The 23,094-nt window shown below is 38.5% G+C and overlaps 1 protein-coding gene across 7 annotated transcripts in view; it reads right to left on the bottom strand.

Moving 5' to 3' along the window:
• fam131bb (family with sequence similarity 131 member Bb) overlaps nt 1-18,772 on the bottom strand; it is a 50,103-nt gene extending 31,331 nt beyond the window's left edge. For 4 of the 7 annotated variants that reach the window (XM_056234851.1, XM_056234853.1, XM_056234855.1 and 1 more), the window contains exons 1-2: nt 18,631-18,772; nt 789-826 (exon numbers count right to left, since the gene is read on the bottom strand). In XM_056234851.1, the coding sequence (XP_056090826.1) occupies nt 789-826; nt 18,631-18,658 (66 nt within the window). In that variant the 5' untranslated portion in view covers nt 18,659-18,772. The remainder of the gene's footprint in view (nt 1-788; nt 827-18,630) is intronic. The other 3 variants (XM_056234852.1, XM_056234854.1, XM_056234857.1) reach the window with 1 other exon arrangement.
• Between the last annotated feature and the right edge of the window lie 4,322 nt (nt 18,773-23,094).

Here is a 23,094-nt window from a genome sequence, read left to right as displayed (position 1 = left end):
CGAGTCCCGCAGCTCGAGTCGAGTCGAGTCTGAAGTCTTTCGAGGACGAGTCTCAAGTCGAGTCTGAAGTCACTGTGTGTGCGACTTAAGTCGCACTCGAGTCCGAGTCTCAAACTCGAGTCCCCATCTCTGGTATTTAGCCTACTTATTGATAAGAACATACTCATGAAGAGACCTTTAGAATTTCATATTTTCTGTCTTCATGTAGCAAACCCCATGTCTGATAATGGAATCAGCTTCAAAGCTTAGAAAAAAAGAGAGAGGAGGAAATCTCATATGTATGCTTTGTGTGAGATAAAAGGAATGTGCTTACTCTCTCAGATTTAGCAACAGTATGTGTGAAGACAGAGACGAGAGTAGGCGAAGAAATAAAAGCAAGCAATGTGATGTGTCATTTGTGAAACTGAGCATCTATTGCACAAAATCATCATCTTACCCGTAAGCACAGACCCAGAATCAGTCAGTGTCACTGCAGCTGAAGGCAAATACTATAAGCCTGCTTTCTGGGTCAGTTCTTAAGAATGCGAGGCATTGGAACACACAAACTCAACCAAAAATAAATGCTAATGACTAGAACAGCAAAACTACAAGCCAGTTCCGGTAAGCACTAACTACATGCGGTTAACTAGGTGTGCTAGCAATGTTTTCCTGCGGTTCCAGAGGAGAGCTGGCTCACTTCCATAACTGAGGTAATCTCTTCCTGTTCTGGACACCTTAGCCTCCATCTTGGAGCAGGATGCTGTTTTCCCCTAAAAGTATGTAGGTGTAATAATCGGCAGCTTCCTTACCTGTTCCCCATCCTTCTGCACGGGAACTCCATCTGCTGCTGGAGAGAGAAGGAGATACAAGGAAATTATAGCAGGGAATACTGCTTTACAAATAGAAAAAGTAAAAGTTCATATATGTTGTTATTGGAAAAGTATTTGGCTGCAATATAAATAAAAAAAGAAAAAAAAAAAGAAAAGAAATTTGAGGAATTTACTTATTTAATCAATGCAGTCTATGTCTACTTCTTCCTAAATTACTGGAGGAAAAAAAGTTTGATTTGAACATCACCATTATGGTGATTAGTGTTGATTTTGGCTGAGAACCTGGATCTTGTTGTGTTACAGAACATAATTGGTTGCTCTGTGTTACAAGGAAAAACTAATCTAAGCATTAGATTGACTAAAGATGATCATAACTTGTAATCTAAACTGCATGTGGCAATATTTCTGGGTCCTAATGGTTAAGAGTCAGACTGGTAATGCATGTGCACTAACTTGGATGGGTTAAATGCAAATTTTGAGTATGGGTTACCATACTTGGTCTTCACAAAAGTCACTGTCACTTTTACAACATAATATGTGATTGTGCATTCACATTTGCGTGTGCCCACCAAATTGTTTCTGTACTCAGCCGGTACTGTGAAACCCTTTATACAGAATGCAGAAATAAGTAACAAAACTTTCAATACTGATGTTGCACACAGAAAAAATATCTAATTGTGTAATCAGTAATGCTGAAACATATACAGCTTGAAAATAAATGCATAAAATAAGCTTTGATGTAAGAAAAAGAAAGAAGTATCTCATTCACACAAAGCGAGCAAATAGAGTAATGACAAAAACAGAGAAGCATCTTTAGGAATCTTCAGGTACACCAGTTCAACTGCTCGTTAACAAATATTTGAGCCAATCACTTGGCAGAAACTCAATGCATTTAGGCAGGCATGGTCTACGATCTGCTGAAGTTCAAACTGAGCATCAGAATGGGGAGGAAAAGTGATTTAAGTGACTTTGAACATGGCATGGTTTTTGGTGCCAGACGAGCTGGTCTAAGTATTTCAGAAACTGATGATCTACTGAGATTTTCATGCACAACCATCTCTAGGGTCTAGAGAGAACAAGCCAAAAAAGCGAAAATATCCAGTGAGCGGCAGTATTGTGGGCAAAAATGCCTTGATGATGCCAGAGGTGAGAGCAGAATGGACTGATAGGTTCGAGCTTAAAGGCAGTAACTGAAGTAAACACGTGTTACAACAGAGGTCTGCAGAAGAGCATCTCTGAACGCACAACACGTCAAACCTTGAAGCAGATGGACAGCAGCAGAACACACACCGGGTGCCACTCCTGTCAGATAAGAACAGGAAACTGAGGCTACAATTCACACGGGCTCACCAAAATTGGACAATAGATGATTGGGAAAAACGTTGCCTGGTCTGATGAGCCTTGATTTCTGCTGTGACATTCAGATGGTAGGGTCAGAATTTGGTGTAAACAACATGAAAGCAATGATCCATCCTGCCTTGTATCAATGGTTCGGGCTGGTGATAATGGTGTGGGGAATATTTTCTTGGCACATTTTGGGCCAAATTGAGCATCGTTTAAACACCACAGCCTACCTCAGTATTGTTGCTGACCACGTCTATCCCTTTATGACCAGTGTACCCATCTTCTGATGGCTACTTTCAACAGGATAACACGCCATGTCAGAAAGTTCAAATCAACTCAAAACTGGTTTCTTGAACATGAGTCTTACATGACAATGAGCTCACTAGACTCAAATGGCCTCCACAGTCACCAGATCTCAATCCAATAGAGCACCTTTGTGATGTGCTGGAATTGGAGATTCACAACATAGATGTGCAGCCAACAAATCTGCAGTGACTGCGTGATGTTATCATGTCAACAAAATCTCTGAAGAATGTTTCCAGCACCTTGTTGAATCTATGCCACAAAGAATTAAGGCAGTTCTGAAAGTAAAATAAAAAAACTGCCGCAGTGCACGCTGAGGACCTAAACACGTCACTGGACATCACCTAATTAGTTCATCTATACATATACAAGACATTATGCTACATCAGAGTCATTTCCTGCCACTGTTCACGGTGAAGATTATTGTGAACAAAAGGCAACCTAGAGAAACACTAGCAATGAGAGCAAATGGTTAGGGCCATCAACAACAGAAAATGACTGCATTGAAAGCGTAATTGAATCAGATCCCAACACCATTCACCTGCTGTTCTTTCATTATAAGCACAGCTTGACCTACTGATAAAACACTACAACAATAGAGAAAGGGAGAGAGGGAGACTACATGTGGAGGTGACAAAGGAGAGTTAAACTGGAATTCAAGTAAACAGAAAAGAGAGTGACAAACTAATTTTTCTGTCCCCCAGTCACGGTAGCGTAACATTGTTATAGATTCCATTAGTTCTCATGCAGCGGCCCACTTCATAAGTCCCCTAATATCCCAATTAAATAATTATGCAGTCCATCACCTAAAAAATGATGGGATAAAAGGGATACTGTGGAAAACAGGTCACCTGCATTCAGGCCTCTCTCTGAATGATTAACGAAGCCTATCCTTTTATTTATTTATTTTGCTCCTTCCTTACACAGACTAATCCTGATTCCACAAAAACTTAATTAAAGAAGGCCCTGTGCTAATTAAGCTTAAATACAGCTTTGGTCTCAGGGTGATTTCTCACATTATTAATGAGTAATATTCTTTCATAGTCAGCCCTGACATGGGCTCGGGTGTGTAACCATAAACTGTGCTAATTATGTGGGATATTTAGAAAGGATTTTGGTGTTGGTGACCTTTCTTTTTTGGAAATGGTAATGGTTTTAGATAAACTTGTTGCACTAGATGCACTGTTTTAATTAATTAAACAATTGATAAATGGATGAGATTGAAAATAAGTGCTGTTAAACGTGTTGCACTAGATGCAGTGTTTTAATTAATTAAACAATTGATAAATGGATGAGATTGAAAATAATTGCTGTTAAACTAAAATAAGTGCTGTTAAACTGATTTCAGAGCAGATTCAGTCTTTTTTATTATTATTATTGAGATCCATGTCTGTTTTGAGGCCTTTTATATGGTATCTAATGTTCTTCTAAAAGTTAATGGGGACCTATTTTCCCTTAAACAAAGCCTTGATTTTGTTTTTGAGGTCTACAAGAATAGATTATTCCCAGTGAAGCGTAAATTGTTGTAATTTCTTGATGAACGTGGAATGTAGTGGTCAGTTTACTGAAATGAGGCAGCCTCGATGATGTATGTGGCTGACAAATGCGACCTCTTCGAAACATAAATGAAGATATTTTTGATGAAATCTGAGAGCTTTCTGTCCCTCCATTGACAGCTATGCAACTACCACTTTAAAGCGCCAGAAAGGTAGTAAAGACCACATTAAAGTAATCCATGTACCTTTCTGGGCCTTGAAAGTGGGAGTTGCGTAGGCTGTCAGTTTTACTGGTTTGGAATGACATGAGGGTGAGGATTTAATGACAGAATTTTCATTTTTGGGTGAACTATCCCTTTAAGAAAGTTAAAAATGTAAAAAAGCATAATAGGACCCCTTTAACTTAGCAAATAGCAAATCATGTTTCATGGCTGTGATGTAAAATAAAAGACTATTGGCTATTTAAAAAGGTGATGAGCCTTTTGATAGGCTATGTCCCACTCCAACTTCCTATACAGAAACATAATAAATAAAACTGTACTTGATGCATTTGTGTATGGTCTCATGCATTCCTAAAATAATTAGTGCAACCCAATATATGCCTGATGTTTGTGTTATACAACGAGGATAAAGAAATAGAAAGCAGTGCAGTTAGATATTTGAGCGGGGAACTGTTAGTTGATCTCTCTGTCTGGATGACAGAGTATCTCTGTGGTCTCTGGAGTGATGGCTAACGTTGTGACACACTGACCTACTGATACACTAACGTCAGCCATTTTATTCTGTCCCTTTAGAGATTACTCTCTGTCTGTCAAGATCAGGAGCCAAACATTATGAAGATATATATCTGTCTGTCTGGTATATGGTTCAATTAAAGTCGTTTTAAAAGCCAAATTTGTGGCTATTAAGCATAATATATGTATTTACTAATGTGGATATGCAGAGGTTACACTGAGATTTTGGAGGTTTTTTGAGGAGCACAATCGCTATATGAAATGAAATTATGTTTCTGTCTTAGAGGGAAAAATTATCATGGTGAGATGGAGGTTTAAAGTCTCCTTGTAGTCAATTAATTGTGAGATATAAGTTAGCAATTGGGAGGAATAAGGCCACCACTGTGAGAGATAAAGTAACAATAAAAAAGTCAAAATTCTGAGATAGTCACATGCAAGAAGTAAATATGAAATTCCCAGAAACAGAGTTGCAATTGTGAACTATAAAGCCACATAGAGACAATGCACACTGGGAGATATGAAGTCACAATTTTGATAAATAAAGTCCCAACTGTGAGAAATATTGTCACCATTCTGTTTTTTTAAGCTCTGAGGCAGAATGGACTTTCATCAAAATGGAGATGGAATATGTGTACTGGATCAAACAGAGAGACATACAGGAAATTGAATAAATTAGATTTTTTTTTCTTTTTAGAATATAATTTAACCCCTGATGATATGCCATTAACTGATCTAACTCAAATGCTATTTGGAGATAAACGCACAAAACAACTCTGACCATATGACTGATTTGATAATGACTGGCAATTATTATTAAACGTCACTAAAGTTGAAGAAATGATAATAGGGTACTGCAGCGTCTAATGGTCTTTATTCACTCAGTATCCTAGAATACAGCAGCCAATTCAATTCAAGGTGTGAATGTGTCAGTCAGATGCCCTTAATGACCTTGGATGAACTCAGCTAACCTGCACTGAAACAGGTTGATGATTCTATCACTTTTTGTCGCATTGTTTTGTAACCTGGATGTCTGATAGAAAAATAACTAAACTCCCATGGTACAGTCCTGATGACTCTTTATAATTCACCAAAACAACAGAAATGTAGGCATTAATATTCATTGTGAGCCTGTTGACTGTCTGTAGTAGCGCTCTCTCTTCTCCTCTCAGCACTTAATCCCTATTCATGTCTTCCTCATTACATAGCGATTGTGATTTTCTGGTTCCTCCTTGACTTCTGACCTTTGACCTTTCACCTGTCCATTGAATTAATCACCTCTTTCAGATAAAACATATTTTCTTGATGTAAATCTTAAGGTGCCCAAGGCAGTGTGTGCCCTGGATAACAATACAAGCACGGACACACACACACACACAGTAACACACGTTTGGGATTCATTTATCCAGGATTAACACTTCATACACATATTTCTCTCACACTGTAATGGCCCTAAAGCTCAGCTATCTAGATAAAGACTAAACAAAATTGACTGCATTTACGCTTTTGTATTCGAGAGCATTGCAAACTGGGATTTGAATTACTCACAATAATATCAACCATGTGCCATACATTTGTTGTGGATTCACAATGCCTCCACGATCACATCCATCGGTTGCAAGAAACATTCTGTTTTGTTTTCACTGTGTTCAGGTTGAGGTTTTGTAAATCTCTCTAAGCTTCCGTGTTAGATTTTTTTTTAATCATGCCAAACAGAGTTGGAACTTGCAGCTTACTGAGCAATTTTCAGGTTTCCTGGCACAATGTGTATTTTAGTAAGCTGCTTTACTGAATGTCGGCACTGGACGGAGAATCCTGAAATAGGATAACAAAGGTACAAATTATACAATCACAAACAGTATAGAGAACCATGCCTCCACTCTCTTTTATATGGCTAAAACAATTTAAATCATTCCATCTCTTCTATCAAATTCCATCTTATTCCATTAAATCACGGAAATGAACCCTGAGTGGTGTTTGCTAAGGTTTTCTGAAGGGATTTTTGTGTGTGGTTGCTTGGGCATTCTGAGTGGTTGTAGAGGAGTTGTGAGTGGTTGATATCAATTCAATATAAGACTATGGGACCTTTTTTGCACATTTTATCATTAACCTGGTGAAAAGTATAAGCCGCCTGCTGTATTTCACCCAAAACTGGAAAGAAATGTCTTGATCTGGCAGGCTCTAATCTGATTGGCTTACTTTATGCAACCTCTGAGGTCATGTTTCCAAGGTCATACAGCTGGATTTGCCAGGTTAGTGGGTTCAGCGGTTGTCCTTGCTTGCACCAATTACCGGAAACATCCCACAAGACTTGCTTCTAGCTATGTGCAATCTAATGACTGACTTTATCTGTGTTGCACAGTCACCATAAAATCATAATTTACTTTTTTTATTGAATATTGCATTGTTTATTATGAATGATTTCTCTAATTTATGCATCTATAATATTTCATCTATAATATTTCGTCAAAATATCTTCTCCTCCCACTTGCAGCAACATCTCGTCTATTTTCTGATGGACTGTCACACACGAGATCACAGCAATAGCAAACCACGATCCAGTCAATTCCTGATGGACAAAATCAAGTCCTGCCCTACATTTTATTTTCCTCGAGAAGCTGTTTATTTGAATATACATCACAATAAACAAAAAAATACTATCACACCTTCCGTTTTTATACCAACTTTAAAGTTATTGACACGATAGAGTGATAAGGAAACATGCATGAATAAATAGGGCATCATGCTGGACATGCATCCTGTTAAAAAGAGTTAAGCACAAATATGCCATAAAAAGAAATCAATGGTGTACTTTCGCTGACACACACAATTATGTCAAAATGGCCAATGTGTGAAATATTCACATAAACAGTTGGTGGAAAATTGGATGTGTATCAGTTTACAGATCTTAAAGTGACAGCAGCCTAATAAACCCACTGCTGTCTGTGTCATTAAAGTTAAAGGTGTGTTCATGCCATGCCGGAATCCCCATAATTCCAAGATTCTGACTTTTAAAAAGCATTCACATCTTTGTAGATCTAGTAATAACTCCGACTACCAAGTGACCACTGTAGACAGCTGTGACTGCATTTTGGCTTTGATAGTGTTGCCAAAGAAACTCATAATTCTAATAAAATCATAATACAATTAAATCTTAATGTTAAATATGCTACACTTTTCCACAACAGTACACAATACTGTACTAATTTGTTTTCTTTTGCATTGAGCCAAGAAATCAATCTTATGTTTACATCCTTCTCAAAGTTCACCTATAACTTCCGTACACACAGCGAAAGATGAAGCTTCTCCATAACAACCATATAGCCAGACCTTAAACAAATCAATTAAACTGGTAATATGCTTTCTATATTCTCAGTTAACAAACCTCCACTGGGATTCCTGGTATTACCTACAACAACACCATTGCTTGAGGTCTGCCATGGCTAATGATATCCAATCAAAAACATTCCCTGCATCATTACTTCAACAAATTCCCACTCATGCATTAACTGACATCCAAAACTCATTATTCCCCTCTATTTCTTAGTTTTTTTTGTCTAATATACATTTAGGGATTATTTAAATCTGTCAATGAAATCTGCAACTATGGAGCAATAATATGCGAGCACATGATCCTGTACGATGAGCCAACTCGTTTTCCCCAATGCTTTTCTTTTCTCTGATACCTCCCCTGCGGTCAAACCATGGAGCAGCTCTGCTAGTAACAACGCAAAGCTGAAGAGGAGAGGAAGGAATATGAGAGAGTGAGAGAGAGAGAGAGAGAGAGAGAGAGAGAGAGAGAGAGAGAGAGAGAGAGAGAGAGAGAGAGAGAGAGAGAGAGAGAAGCGCGGCCGTGCCACAACGCGTCTCCTGCAGCTGTAGTTATTATGACAACCGCAGCAAAGACGCTATCCGCCTCTGCCTATCTATGAATATCCCCTAATGGAAGAAAGACTGAGGAATTCCTTCAACATGGGGCTGTCGGCTCATTTTAACATTGAAGTGCGTGTTTGAGAGAGAAAGCGTCGGTTCCAGCCACTCGTGGCTGCTGTATGCTGTGCTCGTGCACTGCATGTTGCTGCTGATGATTATCAGCTTTCTCACGCGACCCGTGCGAGGGGTGTGTGTGACCCTGTGTAATTAATGTCCGTCCGTCTGTTTGCAGCAGGCTCTGTTTCTGCAGGATACTAGCACAACGATTCATTTTAACAACATTATTGCAGTCGTTCACGCGATGCATGATGTGTGACTGCAGAAGAGCACTGCAGCTCGCCTCTTAACTGGGCTGTTTACACCTGGCGTAAATGCCCTCCGAGACGGATTTGAACCCGATCGCTCAAACCACTTCAGGAGGAGGTCTGGGCTACATTACAGACGTAACTTACTGGACAAGTGTACATGGATCTGGTTGTTGAAACCACATATGTAAATTTTACTCCGAAATATGCTAAAAAAATAAAATAAACGTGTGATCAGAGCGTGTTATAGGCTATATAGCCAAAATGACGACGCTACTGCAACACGCATCATCACAGCAGATGACCAGCTGAGCATCTATTCATTTAGCCAACGTGCAAACTATCGCCAATGAAGTGAAAGTAACGTTAAGTCGCAGACGCTTAACACACAATTGTCATTAAAAGTAAAGAAACGAAATGCTCTTACCAGGGCTGTTGCCGCTCTCTCTTATTGCGGTCTTTGATATTGAAATTTTAGCTGATGATCAATAAAATGCAGCTCTGTTGCTTTCGGTGACATGCACTCCAGTCTGCATATAGCGCGGGAATTGAAGATCGGATTTATATCCATTTTGCAAAAACACATTTATGTGACCAGGTGTAAATGGCATCGTTTTGATAAATCAGATAGCTATCCGATCTGAGAAAACGCATGAAGTGGGCAGGTGTAAACAGCCCCAATGATGTGGGAATGCTGGAGTCTCCTTTTGAGGAACTAATTTCCCATGATTTACTCACCCTGAAGTCATCATAGGTGGGTGTATGACATTCTTCTTTCAGACAAATACAATCAAGAGTTATATTAAAAAAATGTCCTGGCTCTTCCAAGCTTTATAATGGCAGTGAATGGTTGTTTCTGTTTTGAAGTCCATAAAAGTGCATCTATCCATCATAAAAGTGCATCTATCATAAAAGTCCTCCACACAGCTCCGGGGAGTTAATAAAGGCCTTCTGAAGCGAAGGGAAGCGTTTGTGTAAAAAAATATTCATATTTAACATGTTACAAAAGTAAAATAGCAGCTTCCGGTATACGCAGTCTACTTACACCTAAAGCGCAACTTGTGACATTGGAAATAGCGTATCATGGCGTAGCGTAAATATCAGTAAAGTTGGCTTAAGTTGAATCCGTATGTTCGTTTGGCCGGAAGCTACTCATTTTACTTTATGAAGTTATAAATATGAATATTTTTCTTACACAAACTCATTGCTTCACTTCAGAAGGCCTTTATTAACCCCCAGAGCCATGTGGAGCACTTTTATGATGGATAGATGCACTTTTATGATGGGCAGATGCACTTTTATGATGGGTAGATGCACTTTTATGATGGGTAGATGCACTTTTATGATGGGTAGATGCACTTTTATGATGGGTAGATGCACTTTTATGATGGATAGATGCACTTTTATGGACTTCAAAACAGAAACAACCATTCACTGCCATTATAAAGCTTGGAAGACCCAGGACATTTTTTAATATAACTCTGATTGTTTTTGTCTGAAAGAAGAATGCCAGCTATACCTAGGATGATTGAGGGTGAGTAAATCATGGGCTAATTTTCATTATTGTGTAAATGGCCTAAAAAAAAAGACAGAAAAAAACCCCCAATTTCATTCTACATAAGGGTGGTTGGTTGACCCTTAAGATAAGCATGTTGAGATCACAGCCAAATACTAGACTCCTCACTTTATTTCAGTAACCACGTTTTATCAGAGACCTCCAAATGTCAATTTATTGAGCTTGATTAGGGGTTAGTATTTGTTTCAGAGTTGTGCAGGTAATCACCACTGTGGATGAGATGAACAATGAAATCTTTAGAATCAGTTGCGGGGTAGTTTGGGTGAAAAAAAAAAAAATCACGAATTTATTTTAAAAATGTACCCTACTTCCTTTTTAAAGTGTTTTGCTACTCAGCTTAATTTATCAGTGCACATGACAAAGAATCATTCTTATTTTCCACCCCATCCCCTCCACTCCATCCATGCTTGTAACACATTACAAAAAGGTTTCATTAGTTAGCCTAAATGCTTTATTTAACATGGAATAAGAATGAACAAATACTGATACAGCATTTATTAATCTTAGTTAAGATTATGTTATGATAAGAAATGTTAATTTCAGCATTTACTGATACATGATTCAAATCAAATTAATTATTAGAATTATTTAATTATTATTATGCACTGTGAACTAACATGAACAAACAATGAACAACAGTATTTTTATTACCTAACATTAACAAAGATGAATAAATACCGTAACAAATGTATTGCTCATAGTTCATGTTAATATATTAACTAATGTTAACAAATTAGACCTTATTGTAAAGTGTTAGCAGAATAACTTTTATATTGTTAATAATATTTTAAGATGAAAACTTACTGGACCAAAGCAACTACACAAGTTTCAATCATCATTGTATTGCATTATATGTTTATGTACACTCTGACTAAGCATTTAAATATCATCTTACTAAGACATATTATTGGAAGATTTAGAGTAACAAATGATATTTGTATGCATTTTTATTGTAAATAGCTCCATTTTATTCAGAGAACCAAAATAAGCAAAAATATAGCTGTGTTTTTCCTCACTATTCTCACTATATGAGCCATAAAAGCCTGGTGTATCAAATATGATACCCAACAACAAACACAAATAACTTTATAGATTAAAACAAATATGACCATTCTGACTTTGACTATTATTTCAAGTCAGACTTTACAGGGTTAATATAATATCCTGCTCTTTACGCATACACCCAAACCCAGAGTCATAACACTCCCCGAGGAACAATGCCACTCTTGCAGAGAGTTTAGTCCTGGGAATAAACCACACTCTGTATGTCAAGTATGACATTACTACATGACCAGTGACGCCGAGTCACACTCATTCACTATAGGGATCATTTTAATACAATGCATATTCTGAGTTTTGAATGTGTGCGTGTGTCATTTACTATATTTACTATAGTGAACATTTTAATACAATGCATATTCTGAGTTTTGAATGTGTGCGTGTGTTATTTGCTGAGTCAGGCAGCTGGAGACACAGCAGCAAGGGGATCATTATGAAGCTCTCGCTGCAGACTCGTGCCAAAGCCCACGGCATGCTGCACTGAGTTCATAAACTGCTGAGCGTGAGCGTACCTGCCAGATAACAGCCCTCGCTCACTCAGCCCTGCTCATCCATACATTAAAGTCACGGGTATCTAATGGTTAAAACGTATTGGTTCTGTGCAGGCTTCGGTTTAAACTGATATAACATTAAACCAAAATTTTCACTATTTATTTTCTTAATGATATTGTGTGATTCATTGATCCATCTTCCTCTGAAATAACTTTCCTTTTCCACTGATGTCCCCTTGCACAGACTACTAGAGAATGTTAAAAGGATAGTTCACCCCCCAAAATTTCCTCACACTCATTGTTCTAAACTTGTATGACTTACTTTCCTGTCGCACACAAAATACTTTGTCCATACAATGAAATTCAATGGGTTCCAATCTTGTTTCTTCAAAATATCTTCTTTTTTGAAAGAAGATTCGAGGTTTGGAAAGTACGTAAATGACAGAATTTTCATTTTTGACTGAACTATCACTTTAACCAAAAGCCAAAGTACTGCTTTATCAAACCCACATTTTAACTCTGAATTGAATCAGTTACTCATAAATAAAACAGTTCTTGCTAAATAACCTGTTTCACTCCACATTACAGATGTAAAATTGGTTGCGAATTATGGCTCGATAATATGGTTCGGACATAATTGTATGTCCGAAATCGCATACTCTCTTTAGTAGGTAAATAAATCATAATAATAATAATTTGTTACATTTATATAGCGCTTTTCTGGGTACTCAAAGCCCTTTACATAGAAGGGGTAATCTCCTCGACCACCACCAATGTGCAGCATCCACCTGGATGATGCGACGGCAGCCATATTGCGCCAGAACGCCCACCACACACCAGCTTATTGGTGAAGAGGAGACAGTGATGAAGCCAATCAGTATATGGGGATGATTAGGAGGCCATGATGGACAGAGACCACTGGGCAAATTTGTCCAGGATGCCGGGATTACACCCCTACTCTTTTTCGAAGAACATCCTGGGATTTTTAATGACCACAGAGAGTCAGGACCTCGGTTTAACGTCTCATCCGAAGGACGGGTACTTGTTTTGAATAAGTAATTACTCCACGGCTGCTAAAAATGTGTTCTAATCTATAGTATGAGTGCGTGTAGTACTGTATGAATGTAATCCGGACGTACTACATTTGCCATGCTGTCATTATCATGTGACCTACCAGCGTCAGTTGCGTCGCTTCACTGCCAGTCATAAATTCTCCCTTGGCCTCATGGGATAGTAAAGTGTCCATTATATGCACACTTCAGAATCTCCCCGAAGGAGGTATGGTCATCCGGGTGCTTTTTGCCTACTCTTTTATGAGTACGACACACTTCTTTTGTCACATACTGTTTTTCGCCTACTACTGTATATAGTAGGGAAGTATGCCATTTCAGATACAGCCAATGTTTCTATTTTACTTTGATGGTGCACTACTACGAAACTTTGGCCACTCTATCGCCATCTGTGGATGAAACAAAAAATTCCAAGTTTGCAGAATTGTTTTTTTCCCATTGCTGTTATGCCTTGAACCTTCTGGTGATGAGTGGATCTGTCACACTAGGAACCCCTGAGATTAAAGCCTAGTTCACACTACCGAGCCCGTTCTCATCCCAAGGCGTAATATACTGACTCTTTAGCCAAAGCGTCTATATCCCACGCACATGGCACCCTTTAGCGTCATATGAGACGCAGATATATGGCGCCTCCTAGTGGTCTAACCCTAATACTACCCCAGACCTAAACCTACCCAAAACCGAAGCGTGTTATATTGACGCTAAAGGGTGCCATATGCGTTGGATATAGACGCTTTGGCAAAAGAGTCAATATATTACGCTTTGGGATGAGAATGCGTTGCACTACCAGCATTACACAGCGACAAAACAACATAATCTTATTAATTTCAATGGAGAGCTGGTGATTTCCGGCGACACAAGCGACATTGAACGTTGGAGACAAGATGTAGGCGTGTCCAGCGACACGATTTTCGGGAGCGACAGCTACTGTCTGTTACGGTCTGACATCTGGATCACAACTGAGGATGTGCAGAATTATTTAGCGGATATCGGAGAAAGTATAAGCAAACACACTTATTTGATGGCAAAGAGCAAACCAGACTGTAATGGGGTGTGGTGGCTGTGGGTGATTTCAGGAATATCAATAAACTAGAGCCAGAGATTATGCAGAAACTAATGCAAAAAAGTCATTGAACAGGCTTTCAAAGTAATGAAAAGTTATTGCTCTCTGTTACAAGGATAATTGCATGTTTGAAATGCTGCTGTGCCATTAAATTATGAAATCAATAAGCACCCAGGACAACGTTTTTGTGTGATCACATATCTTATAAATGCATGAAACCCTAATTTATTGGTACCATGATGAATAGTGATTGTTGCTTTTAAAGCCTTTGTGGTGAGATAATGGATGCAAAAAAAAAAAATGCATTTCAAGGCAGCTCATAAGCCCACACATTTCTGCACCAAATCTGTTACTGCCTGCAACAAAACTGTGAAGCTTTATTTGCATTATCGCAGTACTAAGCTCTATGTGCTTGTTTGTTTTGAATCATTTACTACATTGATCTCAGCAGGATCCAGGATGAGAGTGTGTCCAGTCTTTTATGCCGTCCACTGGCTTCATATCACAAGGCTTCACTTTACAAATCGATATGGCTACAGAGCTGGACAGAGAAAGTGGTAAACACCCAGAATCCTACACTGCACACACTGATACAGATGATGATGTCTCATAGTATACTATGAGTATACGTGTATGAAGAGCCACACACTCTGTCGACTCTGTTACCTCGTTATTACTAAATATTCATGTAATTATCTTAATTAAAATTGTACTCAGTGCCTCTGTATGAAGATCTAATCCAGTACAAAACTTAAATATTAAATTCATAGTTTCCCAAAAATAAAATGCTTCTACATCCACAATAACTCAAATACTGCACACAACTCAAATCACATTAGAGTTTTTACCACTCAAGGATGTTTACTACTTATTGTCAGGGTCCTGTCACTTTGATTGGTCTTGACTCTTAGTTTGGTAATAGTGCGCGCTCTCGTCCACGTGGTGTGTTGAGTCTTTGGAGAATGGTGTCTGGATCCTGACACTGCTGTCTGGTCGACGTCACTTTTTTGTTTTTTGTTGACGTCACTTTGCACAGGCCCCTCCTACGACTGTTGACGGACATTGCAGTTTTAGCATAGACCCGTCCTGAGTGAGCTGTACGCAGTCCGCCATTGTATCGACGCAGGAGCAAGAATGTCTCGTAAGCAACTCAGGTGTTTTGCTGTTGGATGTGAGAGTGAGTCGTCATGTACTCCTGACAACAGAGCCGCTGAAGAAGACGCAGTGGATTGGTTTTATTTTTGAAGGAAATGCGCCCCCAAAACGTGTTTATCTTTGACCGAATCATTTTACACCAGATTTCTTTGTGAACGAGGGCCAATACAAAACAGGTTTTGCTAAAAAGTTGTTACTCAAGGATGGATCAGTACCAACTGTTCGTGATCCAGCTTATAGTCTCTGGATCGATACTGGTCACGGCAGTAATGAAAGGGAGAGCGCACACTTTATTACAGTTCATCAGAGATCTTTTACGGATATAAAGTTTACCAGATTATTAAGCACCCCCTGAAAAGGCATAAGGTCGATATTTTATGCTTTTGTGTAATTCGCTGTGTATGAGAGAGAGTTTATGGATAAGACTTTAATGCGCACTTCTTGTACTGTATTATTCAGCCCTTAACCTTGATTTTCTGGAGTGAAAACGGATGCTTCATCTTTTGTGGGATGTACAATAAACTTCCTAAAACTCATTAGTAAAGTTTTGGCCATCATTCGGACGGAACGACGTGCATTTACGGACGGGACAACAGGCTTGTAGTGGATAATAGCAAGGTGACAACATAAGTTATAACCGTAATTAAACTAAAGTAAACTATACCTATTCTATCTCCATGCAGCATAATTCTCTGGCTCTGTAGGCATATTGTCCAACTCTGGTTCGAACTGAACACCGCTGACATTTCAGTGCATGAGATTATCCTGTTTGCTTGTTGCATGAGCTATTGAAGCCCCTCCCTCTTCTTGAAAGGGGGCAGGGAGTAGCAACTCATTTGCATTTAAAGGGACACACAAAAACGCTGTGTTTTTTACTCATCCTCAAAAAGTGCCAATTTTAAGCTAAAACTTCACATGCACACTCTGGCGACATCATAGACTTATTTTGCATCTTGTAAAAAGGGACATAATAGGTACCCTTTAAGACACAACTGACTGTTTATGTGAATACTCGCCAAAGCATTTTGACGTAACTGTGTACGGTATATAAAATGTTTTTATTCATTTATTTTAAAAGCAGTTATGATAACAGATGTGTTGTTAGAGTATGATTTTTAGTCAAATGTAATGGAGAAGGCCCTCTTTCAACCGTAGACCCATTTAGGTTTGTGGATAAAACACTTCTAACAGTGCATATATTTAAATGAGGTTCACAGTATGTCATGAATAGTTTGACTGAATTGATTCCGGCTCTTGATTATGTACCTCAACACAGAATCTGTACCGTTCCCGCACAGCGTGTTGACCTCCATTTTAGTGCTGCGCTGTGTTATAAACACTATTTATCAAACCCTCCCTCCTCTCTTCCGTTCCTCCCCCTGACTCCCTCTCGCTCTCTCTTTCCTTCTCTCAGTGTGGATGTGAGGCAGGTGGCCCAGCAAGAGAAGTTTGACACAGTTTCTGCATCTGAGATTTAATGTACTGTAGTGCTGATGTTGAACGTGTGCATGTTCTGGGACAAAGTCAGTTTGTTCTGCACCACTTCCCATGATCCAGTGCATCTGAAACTATAACTGTGTCATAAAGTGTCTCCCAACTACAGCTCCACCAATGAGGCTAAAGTATCCCTTCATCAAAACCTAATAAGAAATATGTTACATTTAAATCCTATTATATGGATATATTTAATCATTATCAATTAATATAATATCATATTATTAATATGATATACAATATTCTAAAATATCATAAATTAAATATCATATAATATTAATATTCAGTTTATTCATTAACAACATAGTTATGAGTGTCCTCTTGCTTGTACATATCCCCCACATTAATAGGAACTGAAAAAATAAATAAAATCAAATAAATTATGTATAATTAATAATAAATTAATAAATAAAATAAAGAATAATTAAATACAATTATTGTTGTATATATATTTATTTATAATAATATTTTAATATTCTCTAATGTTACTTTGGACAAATTTAGGAAGAATTTAGCGGTCTATATTGCTTACTGTCTCTCATTAACAAGTCTGACCAGGTAAAAGTATTAGTAAAAACTTAGTAAATAACACAAATTAAAGTTGAGGTCATAAGCATATATTAGATTAGAATTTATGGACAGCAAAAAAAGAAAAGAAAAAAAAGAATGCTGTTGCTGTTGAAAAACTTTCTATCAGAACAATAGAATCGGATGCCACAAACCTTTTAAGGAAAGGCACCAAATCAATGCTGTGATCTGGTTTAAAAGCATATATTTATTGCAGGCTGTAAGTGGAAAATAAATTATTCTATTATTGTCAAGCCTACATTTACCAACCATTCTCCTCAGGAATGCCTTAACGCGATTTAAAGTGTATTTAAAGGCTTAGTTCACCAAAAATGTCAAATGTCATCATTTACTCACCATCATGTTGTTCCAAACCTGTATGACTTTCTTACTTCTGCAGAACACAAAAGAAGATAGTTTGAAGCTAAACAGTTTTGGTTACGTATAGACTTCCATTGAATGGATTTACCCCTCTATATTTCAGAGTTTTTAAGATATTTCTCAAAATACCTTCTTTTATGTTATGGAACGACACAAGGGTTAATAAATGACAGAATTTTAATTTCTTTGTAAACTATCCCTTTAATGCACCACCGGTCCAGCTAGGACTGATAATTCAGACTTACTCGTCAAGTGTGTTTTAGATTCAGGATGGTCCCAACCTGATTCCCTCTTCTCCCTCACACATTTCTCTCAGTTCTCCTGCATGTATCACCCCTCCCTCCATCCCTCTCTCCATCTCCCCCTCACTGCAATGAAATTCAGCATGTTTCCTATCTCTCCCTCTCACTTTCAATCTGATTTCAATGTGCAACACGATACCATGAGAGCATCTCCAACAATAGAAATTTTCACTCTCTTTAATCGCCGTAAACAAGCTCTATCACTGCATTTCATCGCTCCATCATCTCTGCCTCCCACACACAGAGACCTTGCAGTAGCATAAATCAAGAGATGTGGGTTGGAATCCACACACACACACACACACAAACACACACACACAAAAACACACATGCAAGTCGCCACACGCCAGCAAACGCACAATGTGGCAGCTCGGAAGTTTAACGTTACCCTCCACCAGCCAGATTCGTTTCACACATCTCAAACGTGGAGCGAAAATCACCAGCCACACACCAGCAAACCCCCCTACCCGGCACGATAATTACCCCTCACACTTAGTACCCCCATTCACGTGCACCCTGCCAGAAAGTAGAAGAAAAGAAGAGGGTCTTACTGAGGGTTCGGGAGCCGATACATCCCATGGTTTATTCACAAAGGCCCTGGATACAAGCAAGGAAGCGCTAGCCTTTCACCATACATTCTCTCCTCCTCTCTCTCCTTTCTCTTTTCTGACTGCTGATTCTCTCCACTCATGCTGCTCCCTCCCTCCCCCTCTCTCTCTCTCTCCCTCTCTCCCTTTCCCTCCCCCTCTCTCTCTCTCTGTGCAGTTTTACCTGTTAGCATGTGTCGGAAATGAACAATATTATCACTTATTATGACACTGATGTAGTTATAATCCCAGATTATGGATATCAATCATTTTATAAAAATTAATTAGGTTTGAATAAAAGTGTAAATATTTTATTAAGGTGTATTTTTGTACACTGAAAAGAAAATGCTATTAAATTTCACAAAGAGTCATTGAATTAAACATTGAAGTAGAAAGACAGAAATGGTACTTTCTTCTAAAACGTAGTCAAAATAATCTGTTTCATTGACAACTTCGATTTTTTTTACATTGTAAATAGATAATGGTATAAAATCGTAAAAGTCCCCCTGTAGTCAATCATTTTATCCCTTAAAACTCATCTTTGATCACCAAAAACTTAAGCGTTTTTTCCTTGAAATTTTTTTCTTCATGCCTTAAAATAGCTTGAATGTGCTAGAATAGCTTGACTCTACACCCTTGCCTAATTTAATATACGCAGTTCTATGAATATGCAAATTAGCCCCACCTCCACTCACACCAGCTCAGAGATCTACTCATTGACGATGACACGTTGACGTGATTTGTTACAAGGTAGTTTGTGACGTCGGAAACACCAGCGAAATATTGTTTCCAAAGCCAGCGTTTTTGAGACTGTCTTTGGTTCACTGCAGTTTTAAGGAGAAAATACTCAGCAATGGTGTTGACTTTACACATGGTTAGTATTAAAGCATATAAGAAACACCACATAGACATATAAACAATATTAAAAACTTGATTTTTTTACCACAGGGGGGCTTTAATATAACCTCACAGAGAACTGTAAATGTGAAGAAAGTATAGTTTTTTTGTATGTGTACTATATGCGTGTCGCACAGGTTTCCATTGCCGCAACTGTGCACTCCTGCGTGGGGTTTGGATCGTCTCGGCCTATATTACTAGAGCTCTCACAATGCAGTACAGATGTCTCTCTCTCTCTCTCTCTCCCTTTCACTGCCCTGACCACTGAACCAAACTCGCACAAACACTCATTACCGCAATACTGGAAAATCATGGGATCTCGCCACAGGATATTCCTGTGAGGCTCTCAAAACTTGAAAGCTCTCTCTCTCCTGTCATTCTGGTCCCTCCTTCTGTCTTGGTGGCAAAAACACACACGGGAGGAGTGGCTTTGTTATCTGGAGATCACTGCCACCCACTCTCTCTTTCTTTCACTGTGCTTTTTCCTAACCTTCTTTCCATCCTGACCTGCATATTCGTTTAATTACCATGAGGTGATATCTTTATCTTTGTCTCTCTCTTTTACTCATGTATAATACATGCATTGGGCTGTTTCTATATGTATTTGTCCTAAACTCAGTGATGCAGACAGGGTATAAAAGAGGGAGGGTCAGTCGGTTTTTCCTTGAGTTCAGCCAGGGAGAGATGGAGGGATTGAGTAAATTAGTATTTCGAGAGAGAGAGGAAGAAAGAGAGAAAGAGAGATGGAGGGAGGGGGATGGTTAATTCTGTATGTACACAAAAAGACGGCTAGACGCAGCAGTCCAGCTGTAATCTACCCAATCCTGGAGAGTCTTACTGTGCCCTGGCTATTTATAGATTATCATCTCTCATACTGTGTGTGTGTGTGTGTGTGTGTGTGTGTGTGTGTGTGTTCTAATGTGATGCAGTATGGCTTTGTAAATCGGCATGCCCTATTGTGTGAGACAATGAATTTGTCCTGATCTAATTCATTTGAATTTTCTATTTGATCTGTAGGCAATAATACATGTTAATTGCTAGACTGCGAAAGGATCTCTTCAACCCCCTCTCTCTCTCTCTCTCTGTGTGTGTGTGTGTGTGTGTGTTTCAGATGAAACCTACATTGTGAGGACCAAATGCCCCCTCAAAAATTAGAAAACAAATTTAAACATATCTAAGCAAATATCTAAAATGTAAAATAATTTCTCAATGAAAATCTAGGGAAAATTTACAGTAGCTTAAAATCGTTAACATTAGCAATGACCTAACAATGAACACATTTTTACAGCATTTGTTAATCTAAGTAAATGTTAATTAATAAATATTATAAAACAATATTAACTAGATAATGATAAATGTAATCATTATTAAAAATAAATATTGTTTATTGTTAATTTGTTTTTGCTCACAATACACACAGGTACTTTAATATCAATTTATAAAAATAGAGAAGAATAAATGCTGTAAAAAATATTGTTCATTGATAGTTCATAATGCCATTAATACATTAATACATTAACTAATGTTAACGAATAGAAAATTATTGCAAAGTGATGAAAAAAATGTAAATAGATTACCAAGTCAATGGGGAGTCCATACCATGACAGAACAACAAACGTGTGTTTCACATGTGTTATGTAGTGCATGTTCACTTGATACTGTGAATGACATTCTTAAAACGGAAATGTTCCCACACAGATTTACGACCTTCACCACACAGGTCTAGGAGAGTACACACTGACCTTGAAGGCCTCAACCTACAAGGATAGTAAACAAATCACCTACATTGTGGGATCTAGCCACGGTCCCCATAATGTATGAGGGTTTCTGCAAGCATTAGGTTGGGGGTAGAGAATAGCTCAGTATAACATCATATAAACGTCCACAATATGACACACGTGTGTGCTTTGCATATATGCTTAGAATATGTAATACCATGTGTGTATCAGCATTAAAGAATCATGGTGTAAGACATACAGCAGGTGAAATGGATTTCTTGCTCTTTCTCACATATAGACAAACACATATTCCCTCTTCTCTGTCAGAGTACAGAAAAGGAATTACCTCAGGGCAGAGAGCGGGAGACCCACACTGTGTGTAATCTTGATATGGCAACAGCCAAATCACCCTGTAGCTCAAGACTGGTTGCCCACTGGCACTGAAGCTAAGCAGGGTTGAGCCTGGTCAGTACCTGGGAAAACCATGTTGCTGATGGAAGAGGTGTTAGTAAGGCCAGCAGGGGGTGCTCACCCGGTGGTCTGTGTGCGTCCTAATGCCCCAGTATAATGATGGGGCCATTATACCGTAACAAGCACCATCCTTAGGATGAGACGTTAAAACGAGGTCCTGACTCTCTATGGTCATTAAAAAAATCCAATTGTACTTCTCGTAAAGCCTAGGCAAAGTCCATTGGCCCTTATCAATCATGGCCTCCAAATAAATAAAATATATTGTATATTTTTATGTGTCATGCCAAAATGTTTATCATTCATTTTTTTATCTGCATGTATGTTGATTTTGTGCATTTGCCTATCCTTTTTTGTTTGAGGGGGAATTAGGGGGACTTTTGTTGGACTCTTTGTGATGAGCCTAGGGATAAGGGAAAAAGGGGTGGCCATTTTGAAAAGTGTGTGTTTTGGTGAGGTGGCATGGTTTGGGCTAACCTAGCTCAGAGTAAATTGCCCAAAATGATCTCTGGGAAGAGAGACAGTGTGTACATGTGCACACTCTGGTCTGGGATATACGTTTTTTTTTTCCAGCTGGAGGATAACCTGTTTTTTGTGGGGCCTTGAACCAGTGGATTTATACTTTTTTTCTCTTTTTGGGGACACTGTTTTTTTCATCAGGACTTTAAATTTCCTACCTACCCCAAAGCAGAAAAGGACTGTGACAGGACTGTTGAGTATTATCTTTGTTATTTCTATTTTGCTTGCATGGATTTACTACTCGTGAACTTTCTCTATATGGACTACTTTGGTTGAGTTTTATTAGTCAACAGATTTATGTTATGTTTGCGTGTGCCTTACAAGTGTCTAAGTTGCCTTTATATTTTCAATTCAATGTTGTTTGGGGTCTTTGTCTTTGCAATCATGATGTTTTTGTGTAGTACTTTTGACAAAGAGTAAAAGGAAACTATAGTCAACTCCCCTTGTGATAATGATTCAACCCTTTTATAAAGAGTTGAAGTTGTTATAACTCTCTCGCTCTTCTCCACCTATAGCTGGCGTGTGGTGAACGCACTGGCGCTGTTGTTCTTTGGCTGCCGTCGCATCATCCAACGTGGACGCTGCACACTGGTGGTGATTGAGAAGAGAACCATGATATGATTGTAAAGCGCTTTGGGTGTACAGTAGTACATAGTAAAGCGCTATATAAATGCCTCATTCATTCATTCATTATTAATAATCGTATGCTAACGTGGCCATCCAATGGCATCGCCTCCACATAGAGCCATCCTACCCAATGATGAGCTTGTCCCAACCTGGGCCCATTCTAAGGATGAGCATAAGCAAACCAATTTCAATTCAAATG

Source organism: Rhinichthys klamathensis, unplaced genomic scaffold, assembly GCF_029890125.1.
Source record: "Rhinichthys klamathensis goyatoka isolate OS25496 unplaced genomic scaffold, OSU_Roscu_1.1 h1tg000407l_1, whole genome shotgun sequence".
In the NCBI taxonomy this organism is placed as follows: domain Eukaryota; kingdom Metazoa; phylum Chordata; class Actinopteri; order Cypriniformes; family Leuciscidae; genus Rhinichthys; species Rhinichthys klamathensis.
The sequence above is the reverse complement of the archived record's forward strand: the minus strand, read 5'-3'. Positions and strand labels throughout refer to the sequence as shown.